The following is a 22,583-nucleotide window of genomic DNA, read 5'->3' as shown; positions in this document are numbered from 1 at the left end:
CATGTGGGTGGCAGGGGCCCAAGGCCTTGGGTCATCTTCTGCTTTCCCAAGCACGTTAGCAGGGAGCTGGACTGGAGGTGGAGTAGCTGGAACTCTAACTGGCACCCATATAGGATGCTGGTGTTGCAGGTGGCAGCTTTACTGGTTACAACACAATGCTGGCCCCAGGCTGTGGATTCTTCTTATGGCTTTGTGAGCGGTCTGAATCAGGCACTCAATGCACTTCTATGGAAGCAAGGACAGCTCTCTATAGCCCCAGACTTGCTAGGTCTGTGTGGATGGAGAGTTTCCCACCAACACCAGACAGGAGGACTCTTGTGTTCCTTGCAAAAACAATGTAATGGGGGCTGGTGCTGTGGCGCAGTGGATTAAAGCCCTGGCCTGCAGCACCGGCATCTCATATGGGCACCAGTTCTAGTCCCAGCTGCTCCTCTTCTGATCCAGCTTTCTGCTATGGCCTGGGAAAGCAGTAGAAGATGGCCCAAGTGCTTGGGCCCCTGCACCCGCGTGGGTGACACAGAAGAAGCTCCTGGCTCCTGGCTTCAGATTGGTGCATCTCCGGCTGTTGTGGCCATCTGGGGAGTGAACCAGTGGATGGAAGACCTCTCTCTCTGACTCTACCTCTCTCTGTAACTCTGTCTTTCAAATAAATAAAATTAAAAAAAAGAGTAAATGTGCATGAAGGATCTTAAGGAAGCAATGAAAATGTCATAACTGATTTATGGTTATGACTTCACTTACAGCTAATTCAGTTGCTCTGCACTGGCTCCTCTTATCCACCCAGATGAGCACCAAACTCTGTTCTGTGCTCCACAGAGCACTCGAACTTTCTCCTTCACCCCACTCCTCACCTTTTACTCTCATCATTTATTTGGCACCCATATTTCTTGCCAATCTATAGGCTTGTAGGGATATTCTTGGGCCCCAATGTGGCACCTGACATACAGTAGGAGCTTAGAACTCCGAATTGCATGAATGAATGCAGGAACGAGGTGGAGGCCAAAGGAGCAGGCAGCCCTTCCAGGAGCACATAGATTCATTCAGAACCCAGCATTGTTTGACTGAAGGAGCAAGACCATCTCCCCAGGGAGGGCATGAGGAGGGGCATGGGGGGTGGGGCTGGAGCAGGAGCATGGCGGAGGCATCTCCCGCCGAGGAAGAGGAAGGGTGAAAGGAGGGAGGAAGCTCAGGAGACTGCGATCCCGGGAAGGAACTCAGCTCTGGGTCATCTTCATCCAATCTCTAAAGGAGCTCTTCTAATTTGTGGAGTCTCCCCAAGCTCAAATGTTCTGGACTCACGGCCATCCTACTGGGCAGTGCTTTTCAACGTCAGAACTGCCTGGGGCGCAAGTTGTAAGTGTGAATCCTGGGACCCACTCCATCCTCTGGGGCCCGAGTCTTGGGCAGTGAGTAATTATTTTTAAATGAAAATTTGTGGGAGGATGGGGGCTGGATCCACCTTGTCCACTCAGGTATCCCCCAAACCTAGCCCAGTGCAGTGGTGAGGTGCTCCATAGGTCTTTCTGGATGGATGGGCGGATGAATTAGTGGATTCTACACGCACAAGAATATGTTTATTTGACTTTGACTAAGGCAGAGAGAAGAGCTGCTGCCTCCTTCAGGCTTAGGGTTGCTTCTTCTCATCTCCTGGGCCAAATCCCCTGTTGATAAGATGGGGTGGTTGGGCTAGGGGAGCCTCCGTAAGTGGCAGCACCATGGGTCTCTGCTTTCTTCTCTTGCCTTGCCTGCTTTGAGAGGGAGGGAGAGAATCAAGGTAAATGTCAACCACAGTCCAGAGCTTTGTTGTCAGTTTTAATAGGAGAGGAAGAGGCAAACAGTTTAGAGAAACGTATAAAAAGACCTTATCCTTTAGGGCTGGAACATGATATGGTTTGTGCATAGCACATACATATTAAAAAAATAGAAGCATCACATTTCACAAGCACACGATTGAACAGTTTCTGGGTTTCCTGTCCGCTGCTCCCAAACTTGAGGACAGCTCTGCACCGGGACCCAGCCTGAGGTTCCTAATGATGTACAGAGAGAGAAGACCGCATCAGGACACGGCTGCCTGACGCTGGAATTTCAGTAGTTCGATGAGGTATACAAACGCGGTTCTGTATTGGCTATCTGCGGGAGGGACTGGATTCGGGATCTGCCGAGGGCACTGTCACGTCCTCGGGCTGTCTAGGAGGCAAGCACCAAGTGAGTACTTCTACCTGTTTTTCTGACCTCGTCCCAAGCATTCCTATCTTTGGAGTTTTTCTGGGAGCTCTCAGCTTGGGTGGTTGGCTCCTCGAAGGGGAAGAAGGGGGAGGAGCAATCTTGGAGATGCACTTTACAGGCAGAAGAGTGTCAAGTGGCACTCCCTGGTGACCCCTGACCCGCATCTTTGGGGAAATGCATAGGGATGAGAAGAGTTCTCTAGCTGTGTCCACATGCAAAAGGTAAAAAGGGCACAGAGGGTAGAAAAGACATCTGGGTATCTTGGGAGCCAGCGGTCACATCCGGGAGGTATGTTTGCACGGGTGACTGTGGGACAACACAAGCAAAGGCAAACAATGTCAGACACAGGACTGGACTCTGGGGGTCTTCCATGTCTTTCTTCCATCAAGACTTGCAGGGAGTGAGAACTCAAAGGATTTGGGGTCTCAGTACAGAAAGGGGTTCAGAGCCCACAAAGGAAGGAAGAATCCCAAACTCTCCAGGGTAGGACAGAGATGGGAAGAGAATTTCAGGAGAAACCTCAAAAGGTTAGAGAGGTTTGTACCCTGACTCAGAGGACCAGAGCAAATGTCCTCTTTCTTAAGGCAGAGAATGGCCCTGACCAAGGGCTTGGACATGTGGGTTAGGGAGGGTGTGTCGGAGGTGTGAGGAGACGTGCTGGCAGAGGGGAAGGCTGGCGAGGATGATGATGAGGTATTAATTATGAAATTATATGCTGATTTCCAAGAGGGGCTCACAGATGTATGGGAAGTGAGAAGGAAGGAGGGGTGGGAGGCACGAACAAGGCATTTGGAATTCTCTCGTTTCCTCTGAGGTCCATTCATTGCCCTGAAGGTGGTGGAGACTTCGTAAGGAGCCTGGGCTCCCCTTCATTTCTGAGCTAAGCTTTTCCAGCTGAGAAGTCTCATTTGCTCTTGGGAGAAGGACGAAGGCAGCCTGCTGGCTTTTGGAACCCCAAGTTCACACGGAGCTGCCAGAAAAGATCCAGGATAGAAGAGAGGCCAACGAGCCACACAACTCTACAAACCAGGGTCTTTGCCCAGGAGTTGGGGGAGGGAGGACCCAGGCCACTCCTAGCACATCCTCAGTGGGAGGGAGGGGCTCCCTCTTCTTCCCCTGTCCATGGCAACGTGCTCTGTAACCGCCGGATTCAGTGGGACTGACAGCTGAGTGCAGGGCTTGGTGGACCTGTGGCCATGGAGGAAACAGCTTCTCATGCCTGTGCACGGTAGTGGGAGAGAAGGGTCTGATGCGCTGGCAGACTGATCTTACTCTGTTCTGGTTCTTAAGCCCACTTCTCTGGATGGGCATTGGCTTTGCTCAGCGTGAGATGCTGTCAGGCCAACGAGAAATCCCTTGAGATGATTCCCTTGCATGGGAAGGGTTCTAAGGAGTCAGTCATTTTCAAACCCTTAACGACTAGCACAGCATGGGTCCTGATATCAGTTATTGCAGATGCCTGCTTCTCCTAACCCGTGCCTGTCGGAGATAATCACTACACAGCAGCTGAGCATCAAGCCTGCTTGAGCGTGGACATTTTATAGCTTCTCCTTCTCACCCTTGGCATGAAAAGTGGGAGTGGACATTTGGGGAAACTCCTGTTTGGGACTGGAGTTTTCTGAGCCCCTAGAGAGATGTACAGAAGGTCTAGCTGTCCAAGGCTTTGCGGACTCTCTTTAGAAGGTCACTTCCTTTCACATCAAATTAGCTCAAAGATCGAGGAAGAAAGGAACTAGTGCTTTAGGAACCTAAAACTTTTTTTTTTCCCCTGACCAGATTGCAGTCCAATTGCCCACCTCGCCACCTTCCACTCCCAGTTCTGTTGGGAATCAATATCCACCTCAGATTGCAAGTGCCTTTGTTTCCGATGGAGTCCATTAAAGAGACCGAGCGCACTGGGCAAGGTCCTGAAAAACAATCAGCTTTGTCCCCTGCCCTTCCATATTCCAAGCGGTCAAGGGGGGCGGGGACCAACGTTGTGCCCCTTGCGCGTGATCCAAGGCCCCGGCTCCTGCTCGTCTCCATCCAAGGCCTGACCATGTCCACACCTGATCCAGAGCTCCTGCCATCTGCTCGGTCTCCGCTCACCTTGGTTTGGCCTTTGCGTGCTCCTCGCCCAGCACACGCCCTCTTTGACACCAGCAGGGTGGAGGGGGTGGCCAACATGGCGTCCCTCTCTTGGATCGCCAAGCTCCATCTTCAGCTTGGAACCCCTCAGCCCAGATCTATCTATAGATGGGTGCATCTGCAAATAGACAGGTTGAAGATGAAGGCATTCGCAACAGATGAGGGATTGTCTTGCAGGCCGGGGCCCCTGAGAGTAGCACAGGGTGTCAGGTCATTTTGTAACTCGATGGTTGACATATGCCAAAGATATTTGCACTCTGCTACGGATCTCTCTGGTTTCAGATTTAGGAACATTCCAGTGGTTCAGGAATCTGAAGGCTCCAGCAGACAACATTTATAGCCACTTGGGGAACCTCTGCTTTAAATACTCGCAAAGGACAGACGGCAAGAAGGCATTGTGCAGCGGGGAGCTGCTTCAGTTTGGCGGCTTGATTTCATGGGATTATCACTCCTCTCCTACTGTAGGGAGGAAGAGGGGGAAACGCAGGAGGTCACAGTGCCCATTCGACTGCATCCAGGCCGCAGTGTGTGTGCGACATGAGGACGAAAGGAAGTGAGAGTATCAGATGAGAACTTGGGTGAGTTTCCTGGACACAGTTGGAGAGGAATTATCATCCGTAGTCCAAGGCCTCTCTACTTCCTCCATGCCCTGCTTTGCACCCCCACCCCTCCGCCCCTCGCCAAAGAGGTTGCCATTATTAGGATCCTTGTCATCTGAGGTTAAAATAAGACCCAGTTCAAAGTGAGGAAAAGTTGTGGGCAGGCAGCCTGGCCCCTGAGTTCTCGGAGCCACACGTAGCGCTGAGTGCTCCAGGCAGAGTGGCTCTCCTCAGAACATCCAGTCCCTTCCGCCGCCTCCGGCAGCCCTTCCTCAGCCGAACCACCCCTCTCCTGCAAGAAGGGGACCCCTTCCCCGAACCCTGGCTTCCCTGACAAGGCATCAGAGGGTCCCCAGAGCCCTCTCAGGCAGGAAGTGTGGGGGTGCCTGGTCACCCTCTTTCTGGTTTGCAATGAAATCTGTTACCCTCTGCCCCGGCCCTTTGGGCACTTAGGGGACAGCTGCTGCCCGGCACCCCTGCTCAGTCGGTGGCCTCCGAGTGGAAAGGTAATGGGAAAGAGGCAGAAAGGGAGCGCACCCATCCATCCCACTGGTTTGACAAGTGACATTCTTGCAAGCCAGTTCCTGCAGCAGTGATGCCAGGAGGAAGAAACCCGATGCTTTGAAATGCCTGAGCTCTGAGGCTATCTCTATAAAGACGTATGGATCTGCATCGACACATACATACTCCCACCCTGGCCTTCTGTGCACACGGTCACGCGCTACGAGGGTCATGTCCACCTTGCTTCCTCAGGTGAGGGCAGGACACAGGATCTGCTGCCGTTCTAAGAGGTCGGCTGCAGCCCCTCCCTTGGGTGTGTGACATACCATGGGGTCTGGAGTCAGGGGGCACCAGAACCATCTCCCCGAGCTCAAGATAAAGCTGGACTCAGAAGCCACAGAGGGGCAAGGGGGATCGTTCACTTGTGCAAATTCCAACAGGAAACGATGCAGCTTTCACCCCGCGAGCCTTCTTGCCTGGGTCCTCATATCCTGGGAAGGAAGTGAGTGACGGTCATGATCGGGGACACCTTGCTGCCCCGCTTCACCCGTCCGTACTTGCTCAGCGCAATGTAGGTCCCGCGGTACAAGTCGGACTCGTAGGCGTTGTAGTTGTTGGGCAGGAGGGTTTCTCTGAACTTGCATTCCTCTTGGAAGCTGGGCTGCAAAAGAGACGGACAAAGAGCAGAGGCCCAGTTAGGAACGAGACGGGCTGCAAATGCCAGCCGAGAGGGGTGGGGAGGGCCAAGAGCCCCTTCCCCCCTCTTTGCAGGACAACCGTTGCAAGATCCACGCCGTCCTGGGTAGCCAGAATCAGCAAAGGCGGGAGCAGGAGGAGACTTCAGGACTCTTGTGGCTCCTTAGGGAGAGGGAACCAAGGGCCGGGGATGTAAGTGGATGCTTTGTGTCACATAGGGTGGGTGGAGCTGAAGCCACCTCTGCTCCTCAGATCTCCTGACGCAAAGCTCAGGGTCCATCCACGAAGCCCCATTCGGAGAAAAGTCCTAAGCAAGAATACAGTGAGCTGGTTTCTCAAGTCCACTGTGAGAGGAAGCCCAGTGGAGAAGGACTGAGACCCGGGGTTCCTGTCACTGACTTCTCCACTTCCTACTTGTGTGACCTTGGGGAGGTCCCACCCCTCTCAGCCCATTTCCGTTTCTGCAAACCGTGTCTTGCAGGAAGAGAGCTTCCTCCCTCTGTAGGGACAAGCAGGGACAGAGAGGTGAGGAGCTGCAATTTTTCTCAGGGAAAAAGAACCTGGTTCCTGATGTCACCAGTGGCACCAAGGAGTCCTTTAAAAGAAATAGCTGGGGCCAGTGCTGTGGTGTAGTAGATTAAGCCTCCCTGCCTGTGGTGCTGGCATCCCGTCTGGACACCAGTTTGAGTCCCAGCTGCTCTACTTCTGATCAGCTCCCTCCTGATGACCTGGGATAGCAGTGGAAGATGGCCAAGGTCCTTGGGCCCCTGCACCTGTGTGGGAGACCTGGAAGAAGCTCCTGGCTTCTGGCTTCAGATTGACACAGCTCCAGCCGTTGCGGCCAATTGGGGAGTGAACCAGCAGATGGAAGACCTCTCTCTCTCTCTCTCTCTGTGTGTGTGTGTGTGTGTGTGTGTGTGTGTGTGTCTGTGTCTGTAACTCTACCTTTCAAATAAATAAATAATTTTTTTTAAGAAAAGAAAGAACTGAATCAGACAGAGAGAGGTGGGGCATAGTTTCCAACTGTTTGCAGCTACCGGAAGCTCTAAGAAAATCCCACTCAAGGAGGCATGTCCTGCTGCCGGAGGAATCCTCCCCGGGCGTGGCAGCCTCCCCAGGCAGCGGGGTGGACGAGAGCTTTCTGGACAGAATGGGAACGAACCCTGTGAGTAGCCCTCGCTGATCCCTCTGCACATGATCTCTCCCCAGACTCCAGGATCCCCAACCAGGGTTGTGTCTTGGTGTGCAAGTGAGGCTGAACACGTGATGACTGAAGGAAGACAACACTGAAGCAAAGGACACGCTCACACTGGGGTCTCTCCTGGTGCAGCATGCGAGTGGCCTCCCCCCTCCCCCCAGCAGAACACGCTGTCTTCTTTCCCATCCACAGGCTCCACCCTTATTATACACAGCGCCTTCACCTGTGTGGGTTGGCTGGCGGTGGATGTCTAAGCTTTTGCCGCCAGGCCAGCTGGCTCCTGGACGCCACACCAGGCAGTTTCCATCTTCCATCTGCCTCCTTTGTTGTGGGTGATCAGTAAATGAATGAGCCAGGAACTGTTCTAATGGTGGGAATAGCCCAGTGAAATTCCAGAAAGAGTACATTTGCATGAGGTTAGACTACTGAGGGTTACTCTTTAAGTTAGCAATGTGCACTTGGCCAAGTTCCTTATTTCCTAAGCCTCAATTCCCTCACCTATACAGTGGGAGCCATAAGAATGGTGATGTCATAGAATTGGAGCAAAAATGAAATATGCACAGTGCACAGAAAACTCTGGAAACAACACCTGTCACTTAGGAAAACAAAATAAAACAAGATATTATTATCAGTGCCATTCTCACTCTCCAGCTGGATCCTGAAGTCTCGCTGTGGGCTGAGGTCTGCAGTCCTTGACTGCGTGGCTGGGAGACCATGAGCTGGCATGCAGGGGCACGGAGACGCCACGCCAGCCCTGGCACTGGGCTAACCCCCACGGACAGGCCCCGGCCCTGGCTTCTGAACCTGCACATGGGGTGTGCAGGGACTCCAGTGAGTGAAGACTGTTAACGGGTCAGGCTCAGGAGCAGCAGCAGGATGGAAGATCAGGCTCAATCTCAAGTGCAAACGTTAACTGAGAATTAAAGCAACACTAAGTAAAGGCCTGGCTCCGATCAACCAACAGAACAGAGTCCAGACGACGCACGCCGTCTTCAGATAGATCACGGCAGACACAGATTGGGAGGAAACCATGCATGGAGCGCAAAAATGCTTGTGACCAAGTTTTAATTCTATCTTGTAATGAAAAGTTTGAAATATCCTCATATGTGAGCATAAAATAAAAACAAATCTGAAATGAATATAAAGCAGCATTTCAACTCACCGGAGAAAACAAGGTGTTAGAACAACTGGATAATTTTTTTTTTTTTGACAGGCAGAGTTAGACAGTGAGAGAGAGAGACAGAGAGAAAAGTCTTCCTTCTGTTGGTTCACCCACCCCCTGCAATGGCCGCTATGGCCGGCGCTGCACCGATCCGAAGCCAGGAGCCAGGTGCTTCTCCTGGTCTCCCATGCGGGTGCAGGGCCCAAGCACTTGGGCCATCCTCCACTGCACTCCCGGGCCACAGCAGAGAGCTGGACTGGAAGAGGAGCAACCGGGACAGAATCCAGCGCCCTGAATGGGACTAGAACCCAGGGTGCCAGCGCCACAGGCAGAGGATTAGCCTAGTGAGCCACAATGCCAGCCGATAATATCTTTTAATAATAAAGTATGAGTTATGACTTCATTCTTTAAATCAAAATATGCTCCAAAAGAAGCAAAGATTTAAATGTAAAAAAGAGAACCAAGAAAATCCAGAAAAAAAAATTTTTTTAAATCTTGGAATCATGAAGATCTTTCTAAGCAAAACACACAAAAAATCAGTAGTTATAAAAAACCTCATAAATTTGACTTCTAATTGAAAAATATTAGCTTAAACCAAATGAAAATATAAATAGTGAACTGGATAAAAAATTTACAATATACATAGGTTAAAGAGCCCATTGTTATTCAGAATCCTTAACTTGCTGGAAAGTTAATGGCATTTATAAGTGAATATCATCAGAAAAGGAGATATAGATGGCATACAAATGTAAGAAAATATGCCTAATAGGAAAAATATAAATCTTATATATTAAAATATAAATTGCCCTATATATTAAAATATAAATATATATAAATATATATACATGAGGTTACATTTGCAATAGTCAGATTGCAGACAGAAAAGCATTTCTTGTCAAACTTTCGTTGATGAAGGCAGAGAGATTAGGAATTCTCATTTAATGTCTTTTGGTGTATGTGTATTCTTATAACCCCTATAAAGAACCATTTGACCATTAAAAAAAAAAAAAAGAACCACCTACCAGAAAAACAATGAATATAGCAACTGGTCATCAATCTCACTTGTAACAATTGGTCCTCCTAGGGGCTGGCGCTGCGGCCTAGCTGGTAAAGCTGCCACCTGCAATGCCGGTATCCCAAATGGATGCTGGTTCGAGACCTGGCTGCTCCACTTCTGATCCAGCTCTCTGCTATTGCCTGGGAAAGCAGTAGAAGATGGCCCAAGTTCTTGGGCCCCTGCACCCACGTGCGAGACCCGGAAGAAGCTCTTGGCTCCTGGCTTTGGATTGGCTCAGCTCTTGACTGTTGTGGCCATTTGGGGAGTAAACCATCGGATAGAAGACCTCTCTCTCTCTCTTTCTTCCTCTCTCTCTCTCTCTCTCTCTCTGAGTAACTCTTTCAAATAAAATAAAAATCTTCAAAGAAATAAAAAGAATTGGTCTCCCCCCACCTCCCCTGCACACAGAAGTTACTGAAGCGACGTTTGTTTCCAATAGTAACAGCTGGAAAGCGAGGAGGAGTCGTGAGAAGGGCAGTGCAGTACAGGAAGCCGTGAGAAACACAGATCTCTATTGTCCGCGCACGTGAAATGGCCCCAAAGACACAAAGCTCAGTGAAGAAGAGAGGGCTAAGTGGTGTGTGCAGCACGCTCCTGTTGGTGTGACTTTTAAACAACGTCCTGGTGTGCACATGTGTGCACACACACACACAGGTTATCCCTGGAATAAGGAACAAGCAACAGGAGCTGCCTTGTGGGAAGAACTCGGTGACTTCAAGACATATGTAGGGGCAGCCCGAAATTTCCGTAGAATAATCGTCTGTGTCTTCTATTCTTAAACTGTTCAGGGGTTACCTGTTACCTACTGCCAGGAAATGGAGTGAGAGAGCATCCTTAGCACACTGGTGGTCTCCGCTTGCACGGCCCCTCCTCAGGCCTGCCAGCCCCCTTGTTCTAACTTTACGCCCCCCGCCCAGACAGTTTCCAGGAGCATTTATTTATTTCTGACCTGGACCGTGGTTAAGGGAGAGGTTCCGTGTGTTGTTTGCAAACCCAAGAGAAGAAATCAAATCTTGGGGCAGAGGGTGTGGGGCAGAGGCAAGGGACGGGGAGGCACTGAGTCACCTGGACGCACTGCCCGCATCCCGCTGCCTAGGACGTGTCCATCTAAGACCCAGCCTTTCCCAGGCACCTGGTCTCCCGGACTGTCATCTATGCAAGTGCAGTGCTTGCACGCATGGATTTAGTTCTGCTTCTGCACTGTAATAAGCGCCTCCCTCTGTTCTCATTTTCCATGAACTTCTGTGAGGCGCCCTTACGTTTTGTGTCCGCTTTTCGGATTTTGAGTATTCGAGTCCCCCCATCTTTGTTTGTTTGCTTGTTTACTGCTTTTGTCTCGCTCTGTGTTGTTCCTTTTCTCTGGCCTGTCTCATACCCTTAGCCTTCCCTGTGACTCGGTACCAACCTCAGGGGCGAGGGTGGGAGGGAGACGGAGTCCACTTGAGAAGCCCTCTGCTTCCCTTGCAGGCTCCTTTCAGCTTCCCGCCACCCACGGATGGGGTCCAGTGGTGCCGTAGCTGGGACATGTCCCCCAGGGGTTTGTGTGCTGGCAGCCTGGTCCTCAGGGTGGCAGTATTTGGAGGCAGCATGGAATTTTCCAGAAGCATTAAGGTCCCTGTGGGTGCTGTCCCCGGATGGAACTGCTGTCACTTTTGTGGGGTCCCAGCTAGCTCTCACGAGGGGGTTGCTACAAAAAGAGCAGGCCTGGTCTCTGCTGTCCCTGGCTTTTGTTTCTGCATGCGATCTCTGCCCTGTGCATGCACTCCTGCCTCTGTGACGTCATCTGGCTCGAGGCTGCCTTTGCCAGCACAGAGCAGAAGCCAGCCCCATGCTCTTGAATCTGCAGAACTGTGAGAGAATAAACCCCTTTTCTTTATAAAGTACCCAGTCTCCGGTATTTCCTTATAGTAACAGACAACAGACTAGCACGGTTGCTAGGAGGCCCATGGCACGCTGGGGAGCACCACGTTTCCCCTGAACACGGCCCAAATGCTCCAGACTGGCAGGATTTTTCCCACTGGCCAGCGTGATGCTCCAGACCCAGCGCCTACTCCTCTCCATCAAATCCCTGAGCTGGGAGTTCTCATGGCTCAGGAATGTTGGCTCCTCAGCTCTGGTGAGAAAAGCACTCGAGCCAAGTGAATGCTGTGTTAATAAAAGCAGCTACCGTATATTATTACTTGAACAAATGAAAGTAATTCCACTGGGTCACATTTCCCGGGTCTGCCACGCTTGAGCCGCAGCGTGACAATGTCTGAAATTCCATGTGGGTCCAACCAGACTTATGTGGGACCAAACTCCACTCAAAAGAAATGCGTTCAGAGGGGCACAGACAGCCAAGGGTGGCTCAGGGTGCAAGGCTGCTGGCAGAAATGCCCAGAAGCCCGAGACGACAGACACCCATCCTCTTGTCTTTAGACTGAGCTGAGTCATGGGGACTGATGGAGGTCTAGTTCCTTCTCCCAAGATCTTCACTCTGTGGCTCCTTTGACCACTTGCCCCTGCTACTCCTGGCTGTGTGTGTGCGGTGGGGGTGGTGCACAGGGTCCTGGAATAGAGTGCAGAGGAAGGAGGTGACAAGGAGGAAAGAAGAGAGAAGAAAAGCAGCACTTCCTGCTAGGACTCTCCCTTCTGCAGCCCTTACCTGCCTCTTTTTCTGTGTAACAGACATGCAGGAAAGTCTCCCAGCTCTGAGAACGCCTGCAGGCTTGCAAGTCTTTTTCCTAACACCCGATTGCATAGTCAGCTAGGTACGATGGGAAAGTTCTCAGCAGCTAGGTCAGCCTTTCGACTTTTTGTAGCAGGCAGAGATCTGCGTGCAGGGCCTCAAGCCGCTTGTTACTGCAAGCACGCATGGCCCCTTGCACTTCCCCAGGGTGGGGGGGCCTCTGTGTCTTTCCCCAGAGACTGCTGCTCTCTGCTAGATAAGAAGGCAGCTCACAGAGCAGAGAAAGATTCAGTTCTCTGCTCCACAGGCGAATGCTCTAGGCATGGAGGCCTCTGCAGATGAAACCAATTGCGTACTTTGATCTTATCATAGGACTGCCCGTGATCACCTGCCGTCATGACCCCAACACTAAAATCATTTAAAAGTGTGACTGAGTCCCAGATCATTTTGTCAGTAGGCATCAATATTTTCCATACCGGTGTTTTTCTCAAACCAAGGATTCTAGCAAAACTGCCAGCAGGTGGAGGAGACCCCTGAAGTGTTGCTTTCCTAGTTTTCAAGGGGAACAAGGGGGTTGCAATTCACTGATTTCAGCCTCCATCTACACCGGAGCAGGCAGAATCTGGGACTCGAGAAGTTATTATTCTTGGTCCTCTGCTCCCAAGGCAGTGACCAAAGGCCTTTGTAGAGGAAATTGTTTTGTGCTATGTCAAATGCTCCTGTGGGGCAGGCCTGCACGCAGCTGGGGCTGGATGGGAGACCCCGGACACCAGTGTCCCCATCTGCAAGAGGAGGCTAAAGACCAAATGCACCTGCCAGAGGCGCCCTGAACCAATGCCTGGAAAGCACTCTGCAGGGAGCTCCACAAACAAGAGGTGCTCGGCACTTGCCTGGCCTCAGGAGGGAGCTAAGCTGCCCAGAGACGTGGGAGGCCACTTCCTCTGGGTGGGTTTCCTCGTCCCTCCCTCTCTGACCACGAATAGCCGCCAGGTCTCCTCACCCCCACCCGCGCCCCGCACACTTCCCCTCCTCCCCGTGAGAAAGCCCACTTAGCGGCAGCAGCAGCTGAGCTGCCAGGAGATGAGGCAGCTCAGGGGGCTTACAGAGAAATGGTGTGAATGAAATCATCACCCGGTGGGAGTCTTCCTGGCTCCGGGATCAGCTGGCAATTGTTTTTTTAGACTGCGATAACGGGACGGGCCTCTGAGGGCCCCAGCAAGGGCAGGGCGGGGCGGGGGGGTAGGAGGGGTGGGCTTGGGCAGGGGCACCTGGTCCTCAGCCACACCAGGTGCCCCAGTTTGGGCCACAGCTGCCCAGCCCCGCTCTCTGCACCCAGGACTGCCCAGCCCTGGGGTCGCTTCTGTAGCCAAATGCTGTGTGGCAGGGAGGGGAAGGAAGGTGCGGGTGGGAAGGGGGCTTCTTTTTGGAAAAGCCCTCCCCCTCCTCCTCTCCCTCCCCCTGTTTCTCCTGGACTCTGTCCATTTAAGGAGCCCTGAACTCATCTGCCCACTTGACCCTGCTAGCATCAGCCCAGCAACACAGCAGAGCGCCAGGCCCGTGTCTGGTGGGCGTCCACGCAGCTCACACTCCAAGGATGGCTCCTTTCCTCTTTGCTGTTCTGCTTTTTGCCCTCTGGTTGCTTTCTCTACCCATTAAACCTCGCATTGGAGAAGAGGTTATGTAATTGTGTTTCCCTCCGAGAAATGTCTCTGCTACAAGCCCACTGAATGGAGTCCTGTAGGCAAAAACCAAGTTCTCAGCCCACCAGTTATGGGCGATTCCTGGCGCTGCACAGGCGGCTGAGAAGGGGCCCTGTGGAAGGAGTCACTGCCAAGAGGGTGGTCCCTGCACCCCCAAAGCCTGGGCTGGACCCTGCTGCTTCCTGACCATCTCATCGCCTTTCCAGAGTGGTCAAAAGGGTGTCTGAGAACTCCAAGTGACAGGCTAGGTTTCATCTCTGGGCAGGTGTACCACGGAGGCAGGTGTACCCCAGGGGCGAGATGATTCCTTGCCCCCCAGGAGTCCTGTTTCCAGGTGGTCCCCAAGCCTGCCTGTGTCCCAAAACACAAGAGACATTTAAAAACTAAAGTGACACTTGGGGCCAGCATTATAGCATAGCTGGTAAAGCTGCCGCCTGCAGTGCCAGTATCCCATATGGGAGCTGGTTCGAATCCTGGCTGTTGCACTTGAGATTCAGCTCCTTGCTAATGGCCTGGGAAAGCAGCAGAAGATGGCCCAAGTGCTCAGGCCCCTGCACACACATGGGAGACTTGGGCTCCTGACCTCAGCCTGGCCCAGCCTGGCTGCTGGGGCCATTTGGGCAGTGAACCAGCAGGTGGGAGCTCTCTCTCTGTCTGTCTCTCTGTCTCTCCCTCCCCCTACCCACCCTTAACTCTGCATTTCAAGTGAATAAAATAAATGTTTAGAGAAAAAAAGCAGACATTTCTAAACTAATCCCAGCCCTACTGAGTCAGGGTGTCTGAGGAAGGTCCCGGGATACCTGTACTTCCACAGATTACCAAAGTGATATGGATGCAAACTGTCCACAGAACTGTGTGGCAGGTCCACTGAATTTCCTCCACACTACATATTCATGCAAATCAACCAGAGATGCTAGCCCTAGGATGACGGGCCACCTGGTCAACCATTCACACGTTTCTTGACCCTCCTCTGTTGAGATCAGTGCCTGGAGCCCGACACCCATCCCAGAACTATTTGTTCAGTCCCCGATTGTCAGTTTGCCCTCCACACCCTCCCCATAAATAACTCTGCTTGGTATTCCTTGAGGATTGTTCTGGGGCTGTCCTTTTTAGCCTCCTTATTTCTGTACTCACAGATTCTTCAGCTTTGCAGGGATGTCTTCCCAGCCCATGTTTCTGGAATACGCCAAATCTCAGACTGCAGAACCCTGGGCATGAGTGGCTCAGAAGCCAGAGGCTTTGGCAAATGTGTATGGTGGTATGTGCCTTCCTGGGTGTGACCCAGGTGGTGCAGGGACAGCTGGACCGGGGCTGCCCAGAGAGCCCGACAGGGAGATGCATCAGGGGACTTCCGAGCTCAGCACGTACGGAGGTGCAGGGAACCAGCCCCACCTGTGCCCCGGGGAACAGCCTCACACCAGCACCAAGGCTGCCCTGCAACCCAGAGCTCCCTGAGCTGTGCTTTCTGATTCATTGCAGAGGCCCTGGCATGCGGGGTCAGAAAAATCACGGCCCAAGGCCAAGGCTGACCAGATGGAAGCTTCAAGGCTCAGGCTCCTTGCACGGCTCCTGCTTTCCTCATCTGAGATAACGATTCCCTCCTCAACTTGGGATTCTGTGTTCTTTTCTTCAATGGGGCAAGGCCAGGCCTCCCCTACGCTGGCGCATCCCCCTGCCCGGTGAACTCACCGTCGTGTACAGTCTTCCTTTACTATTCATGGCAATGAAGAGGGCGCTTTTCACTCCAAAGAGACTCACCACGCCTCGCTCCACTGTGGAAATTTCCAGCAGGCCTGACAAAGAGATGGGGAGCACGTTACCCAGGGCGTGTGCGGATCAGCCTGCCAGGAGCAACTACGTCCGCCCCCCTTGCTCCTAGAAAGTCAGACGCTCGCCACCTGTGTTCTCCATCCCTCTAGCTTTAGGAATCCTGGGTGCGAGTCCTGCCACGACACCGTTACAGGTTCAGTTCTGCAGGGAGAAGCTCTGCACACCCCTCTGCGTCTAGTTGAGGTGGGTTTTAAATCTGAGATTTCCCTGCCGTAATCAGGCAGGTCCTTGTTGTGGGCAAAACCACACATTTCCTGTTTATTATCATTATCATTTAACGTCCAGCTCACATGCATCAACCAATCTCGTCCCCTCTAAGCTCACAAACACTGGCGAGGGTCCTGCAGCCCCCATGCTCCCCCCCGGGGTAGGAGACCATCCATGCAGCAACCTCTCGACTTCAAATTAAAGACCTGGGGACCGAGCAAGCAGGCTGAAAGAAAACGAAGGGTGTGCTTCAGCCAGAAACTTTGCAGCTTGCCTTTCCTTCTCCTGAGTAAAAATAAGCCGGTGTCTAATTTGGTCCAAGGGTCCAGATTCATCCTCCCCACCCCAGCTTGCGGCATCCACAGCTGATGGTTCTTACCAGGCCTCCGATGGACCCCACAGGACACCTGGATACTTGGGCCCGACCCCATGTAATCTGCGTCCAGGCAGAATCAGAAGGAGCCATTCGAGGGGTAACATCCCCCCCACCACAGCAAGGCCCCCAGGTCTGTCGGCCATGCTCCAGCCTGAGCCCCCCGCGTCCCCGCGGGCTGCAAGGGCACTCACTGTAGGGACTCTCCTCGTGGACTCCACTGATCCGGCCGTCGGGAGGCACCTGGAGGTGAAAGCCGATGCCCACGTTGCAGTAGAGCCTCCGCTGCCGCTTGATGCCCACCAGATAGCCACTCTCCCAATTCACCCCGGCGATCTCTCCGGCCAGCCCAGCGCGGGACCTGGACAGCAGGGCGCCCCAGCCTCTGGAGGCCAGCAGCGTGCTGTTGGCGCGAGTGCCGGCCGGCGAGGGCACCACCATACCCACTAGGACGCCGAGGAAGACGAGAGCCCGCAGCGTGCCCTGAGGCCGTCCTGCTCCCCGGGACATAGTGATGAACAGCCTCTGTCCCCGCGCCATCCACCTTGCCTCTCAGGCACGTGGTCAGAATTAATGGCCCTAAAAATACCCCCCTTCTTGTTTTTCTCCCCTCAGCATGGCGGCAGGGGCTTATTTTTGGAAGGCAGATGAAGGCTGCTGACACGAAACCAAAGCCTGCTCCGGGCACTCGGGCTGAGAGCCTCGGGACCGGAGCTGAGCCGCGGCCGGTAGGGACCATGGCTTGGGGACGCTCTCTAGGTGGCCTGCTTGCTGTGTCCCGAGCTGATTATATTGGATTTGATCTATCTTTATAGCTCGGCAGCCCGGCCCTCCCCTGCACCCATCAGCACCCTGACGCCAGCCGGCCCAGGTCCCTTGCCCAGCCCTGTAACATTAACCTGCCCCTGGGCCTGGCTGCCTCCCCAGACCCCCATCGCCCTCCCCACTCCCCAGGGATTCTGGGAGCCACTGTCATTCCAACTATGAGGCAGGAATGAGGTTAGCAGGGAGCATCTCTGTGGGGGGAGGGGCAGCTGGCTGGGGGCCCAGGGGGAAGAGGGAGGCGAGAGGCCACCCAGGACCCAAATTGGGCAAGAGTTCTTGGGCTGGCAGTGCCAACTTCCTTATTTAGAGGGCAAACGGTAAAGACAGGGATGAGAGAAGGCGTGGAGGCAGACGGTGACAGTAGCCTACAAGTGTCTGGGAGACTTTTCATGGAAAGAGCTCATGGTGAGGAGGGAGCTGAGAAGGCAAGCCCTTTTGCAGGAGGGCATGGAGATTCTGGTTGGGGGCCGCTCTTAGGCGTCTTCGGGTTACGGAGGGCGGGAAGGCTGGGCCCAGTCCACCTGCTCACCATCCTGGTTAAGGCAGTCACCCCACAGGGGGGATGTTGTATCTGGACTTGACATAGCTCACTGATAACTCCCCTACCTGCGCTCCTCCTTGGGCTCTGCCCTGTGTTATTCCCATCATACAAGGGAGGAGGCTAGGGCTTAGGGATGGTGAGTGTCTTGCCCACGTTACCACAGCTTGCACGCAGCCAGGTCGGAAATCGGAGGTATGTGCGTGATCATCCCTAGAATCAGCGTGTCGATTTCCGGGCTGCTCCGCCGAGTGGGTTTAGCTCACTCCATCCAGGAGTACATCGTGGGATTATTTCAGTAGCACAAAATGACGCGTTTCTTTAAAGATCCTTCCCGGGGACCTTTGACGTGCCTGGTATTTTCTGCATATGCCAGGCTGATATTACAGACAGAAAGTAGCAAAAACACTGCAGCTAACAAGTTTTGCCTACACTCAATTTTCTTCTCCCGTATTGCTTTTAAATAGATTACATGTCTAACTGATGCAACAAATCCCTTTTTCAAAAAGCTACTAAAAAAGCCTCATCTACCAATTGCTATGCAAATGTAAGAAAGAAGGAATTATGTTTCTGAAGGCAAAATGATTCTTTTAAAGGATTAATTTATTTATTTGAAAGGCAGGGTTACAGAGGGAGGGAGCAAGAGAGAGACAGAGAGATGGATCTTCCGTACACTGGTTCATCCCCCAAATGGCTGCAATAACTGTGGCTGGGTTGGGCAGAAGCCAGGAGCCCAGAACTCCATCCTGGTCTCCCATGTGAGTGTCAGGGGCTCAAGCACTCGGGTCATCATCTACTGCCTTCCAGGCACATTAGCAGGGTCCTGGATGGGAAGTAGAGCAGCCAGGACTTGAACCGGCTCTTATAGGGGATACCGGCATTGTAGACTGGAGTTTAATGCACTGCACACAACACGGGTCCCATGAAAGTGAAATAACTTAACAAGGGCCACGCAGGAAATGAACTCTAGCTTAAAATCTAGGCTTCTTCCCTTTCACCCGAGGTCTTCATCAGCACTGATGGGGAGGGCTGTGTGGGTGGCGGCAGGGGCAGTAGACACGGGTTTGAGCATAGTGTGCGGGCAGGAGCTGACCCAGCTGACAGACTTCACCTGCGTGCCACACCCACACTGCAGGCAGCCTGGGAAAGCCATGGGCGAGTCCCTAGCTCCCTTCTGAGCCTGAAGCTCCTGCCGTGCCTGGGTCCCTGCCTCTGGTCTGTGGCTTTCACCTTCCTCCTGCCCATCTGGCTCGCTCACTTGGACTGATGCTTTGGCTTGAATCTCTGTCACACTGTGTATGTCAGTCTCGCCTATGCGTGCTCTCCTTGAACCCTTGAAGGCAGGGCATGGCATTGCCCTCCGCTGGGAAACAGAGTTGGGGAGACAACTGGGCTTCATTGCTTGCTGGTACCCTCACCCAGGGCCCTGCCCAGCCTCCCAACCATCCTAGTTCTGTCACCTCCATTGCCATCACGTCCCCACCACAAGGAGAGACTGGAGACTTGCGGGCACAGGTGAGGCCTTATTGCTGGGAAATCATTACACACATACACACACACACATAAACACACAAGAGGATTTGGAAGCATCTTTCTGCAGAGTGGGTGGGCCAAGGATAATCCAAAGACAACATGGTCAAGGAAAAGGACTTTCCTTTGGCTTTCTGGCTTGCTTTTGTATATTTAAGATTCGTGTGTGCAACAGCAATGGGCACACTTTTTTAGCGGTGTTTGGTTTGGCATCTTGTGTTAACTCTGTGTTCTACTGACGTCAGGAAGAGGCAATCCTGAAGGACTATGGATGTAAGGAGAAACTAGCCAGGTATTGACGCTGACCTTGGATAACTGCAGCTGGGCTCTTCAGGAGAGGTCAGACCCTGGGGTGTTTCCTGTAACCATCCCTTTGGGATCAGCCCTGGAAGAATTGCACTGTAACAGGGTCCACGCTGCACATCAGTGAGAATGGTAAGTCTCCGCCTCACTCAGATCCCTCTCTGTCACAGGGAGTGTGGGTGATGCCTTATAAAACCCTGGGCTGTGCATGGTGGCACCTGGACTTCAATCTTGGCTCCACCATGTCTTAGCTGTGTGGCTCTGGGCAAGGTCTGAACCTCTCTGGGCTTCATTGTTTGATTTCCTCTGCAAAATAAGATCAGTCCGTCGTGAGGTTGTTATAGGCGATTAGTGATAATGTATGCCAAGGGCCAGCGGAGCACACAACCCGTTCTCTGAAATACACTGGAACTCTGTCACCGCAAGCAGCAAGGACCAGCTCTCATCCCGAGAGTGGGAGGGGCACGTGGGCCTGCAGGTCTTAGCTGCCGTCCAGCACAGCATATGTTGTGATGGCTGTTAACATATGCACGAGCAGGCAGCCCAGATTCCTAAAATATTCTGAAAACCAGTAATAGCCTCGGTGTCGTCCCCTGTTAAATATAAAACTTAAGTAATTCATTCTATTAAAAAGCCTGGGTCTTATTTTTATCAGGTGATGCGATGAGGCCCTGTTCTAAATGCGCCTCTGTACCTGTCTCCATGGCAACCCCACTGTGCTCGTATATCCATAGATTTCTCCTGGAGACTAATTAAGTTGACAACTGCTAGGGCTTCTTGGTTTACCAGATTTGCACTTGACCCTTCTCTTGGGGCTTAGGGACCCCTATGGATGTGAAGTGATAAAGAAAAGAGTAACAGGTGGAAGAGGCCTCCTCGTGGACCCCTCTTTCAAATAGTTGTCCAGCAGCCTTTGGGGGTTGTCAATCATTCTCTCTGGATGAGCCAAGATTTAGTGGAGGTGAATGGGAAAACACATTAATGTCTGTCTCCCTCCCGCACAGGGCACCGTGAAGGATACATCAGTCCACTTGGGTGGCTTAGCTGCACCCACCTTTCTTATCAGCTGCACGGCAGAACATCTCTGATTCCAACAGGCAGGCTACCCTCTATGACTCCTATTTATTGCATAATAAAGTTTAAACACCTCTGGAGTGACCCAAGGGGCAGGTGCACGAAGAGACATAAACGTGTAGATTGGGGAGAACTGCGCTCACTGGGCATTTCTTCCATTAGGTTTTGAGAAAGTGAGGTTTGCCTTCCTCTGTGGATATTCGGAGAACAGAGAAAACTCCAAGGTAGCAAGTAAGGTTGCTGCTTGTGCTGGGTGTCATCATAACCCTGGTGTCAAAGCCTGTCCTTGGCCACTCTGACACAGGGTCCTCGATGCCTCCCTCTGTCCCCTCCCCTGGTCTTGTGTGCACAGGCACCTCCACACCCTTATTTCATGGTGGAGGTTGCTCACGGGACTTCATCGGTATGGGATGGACGAAGGGCAGAGGTGAGTGGCTAAGAAGAGTCCCTGCCCCAGACCTGAGCAAAGGCAGGCATGGAAAGCTCATGAAACTTGCTGCAAAAGGGAGAATTCAAGGGGGGAGAATCCGGTCACATCGACCATCCCCTGCAGGGCTGAGTTGGCTGTTGCCTTGCTCACTGTTCTGAGCAGGAGCCTACACGAGCTTTGTTCTTCCTAAGGCCGGCAAGTGGGGCTGGGGGTCTGTGGGCCCCTCAGATGTAGGTACAGTGTCTGTCACAAGCAGGCTGCCTGCTGTGGCTGCAAAGCCCGTCTCCAGACTGGCCAGCATCTCCCCCACTAATAGCTTCTAGTGGCGCATGTGTGACCTTGCGGTTTTAAATCATGCCTTCAGGGTGGGTGCAATCTTCTACCCAGAGCTGGCAGAGGAGGGGGCTGAGCCCCTAGGGAGAGTCGGGCTGTCTCCAGGAGACCCCCGCTATCTCCATGAACCCCAAGCCAATCAACATATAGTATGTGAACATCCCTCTCCATCCAGTGGACACCCCCAAGTAGAATGACCCAAATAAAGAGATAGTGATGCCTTAAAAACCCTGGGTACTTCCTCAAAGCCAGTGGTCCGCTCGGGCACTCCACTTGATCTTCTCTTGGGACAGATGCTTTTTCTGTCCTTTGCCAATCAAATAAAAGTTTGTGCTTCTTTGCAAACTGTTTCCTGGCTTTTTATTTCTGTATTGAGCCAAGGAAAAAAACTCACGAAACTCGCTCCAGCAAACACCCTCTCCAATGTGACCGATAACACTCCCCCAGTGAAACTCAACCACCCCCAGCTCTCACAGATGTAAGTGACAGCCCATGAACAGCCATAACCCTTGTCTCCCTAGTTCTTGCCTCCACCAACTCACGAGGGACTTCACCCCACAAGAAATCACCCGCAGGGTTTCCTGAAGTTCCAGAACCCGTCTCACGGGTGCTGTGAACATGCAACTGCTCCTGCCTTGGATCCCCACAGAGCATCTGCATGGACCATCTTGTCTACCAGCCCTTCCACCTGCTGCCGGATGGCCGATGGCCATGACCTTTCTTACTACAGCTCGGAAACGGAAGCCCTCAAGGAATCAAAGCTGCTTTCTGTTGAATTTCAAAGCCAGAGAGAATCCTTTAGACCCCTCTGCACGCTCTGCCTGAGAAAGGACTGACTTGTCTGAATTGCATTTTCAGACGTGCTGCCAGGAGAGACGCAGTCTGGTGATGGGTCAGGCTCATCGGGTTGGGTTCTCTTTTCCTTCCAGGTTATGCTTTCTCCGGGGCTCCCCAACCCTCAGACAGATGGGCATCTGTGGGGCCAGTTGGGCTTTGTCTGGGTATGTCTGATATACAGCCTGAGTTCACTCCAAAGGCTACAGCCCCACAATGTGGGGAGGAGGAGTCCCAGGACACACACAGCTTTGGGGGCTGGTTGCCCAAGGGTCTGCAGTTTTCTGGAAGAGGGCCACTGCCTCATCCCCACCCTAGAAATCATCATTGGGATAGTGTGCTTCATGGTCTAACCTTTCCACCTGAGCGCCC

At 52.7% G+C, this 22,583-nt stretch overlaps 1 protein-coding gene across 1 annotated transcript; it reads right to left on the bottom strand.

Annotated features, from left to right (window-relative positions):
* Positions 1-1,799: 1,799 nt before the first annotated feature.
* On the bottom strand, positions 1,800-17,284 carry FGF6 (fibroblast growth factor 6). The gene is made up of 3 exons (XM_002712836.6): positions 16,539-17,284; positions 15,624-15,727; positions 1,800-6,114 (listed from the first exon to the last, which is right to left on the bottom strand). The coding sequence occupies exons 1-3, from the start codon at positions 16,882-16,884 to the stop codon at positions 5,938-5,940; spliced, it is 627 nt and encodes a 208-aa protein (XP_002712882.2). The 5' UTR covers positions 16,885-17,284; the 3' UTR covers positions 1,800-5,937.
* Positions 17,285-22,583: the final 5,299 nt, after the last annotated feature.

Source organism: Oryctolagus cuniculus, chromosome 9, assembly GCF_051225735.1.
Source record: "Oryctolagus cuniculus isolate XC-2025 breed Fujian yellow rabbit chromosome 9, ASM5122573v1, whole genome shotgun sequence".
Classification (NCBI taxonomy): Eukaryota; Metazoa; Chordata; class Mammalia; order Lagomorpha; family Leporidae; genus Oryctolagus; species Oryctolagus cuniculus.
The sequence above is the reverse complement of the archived record's forward strand: the minus strand, read 5'-3'. Positions and strand labels throughout refer to the sequence as shown.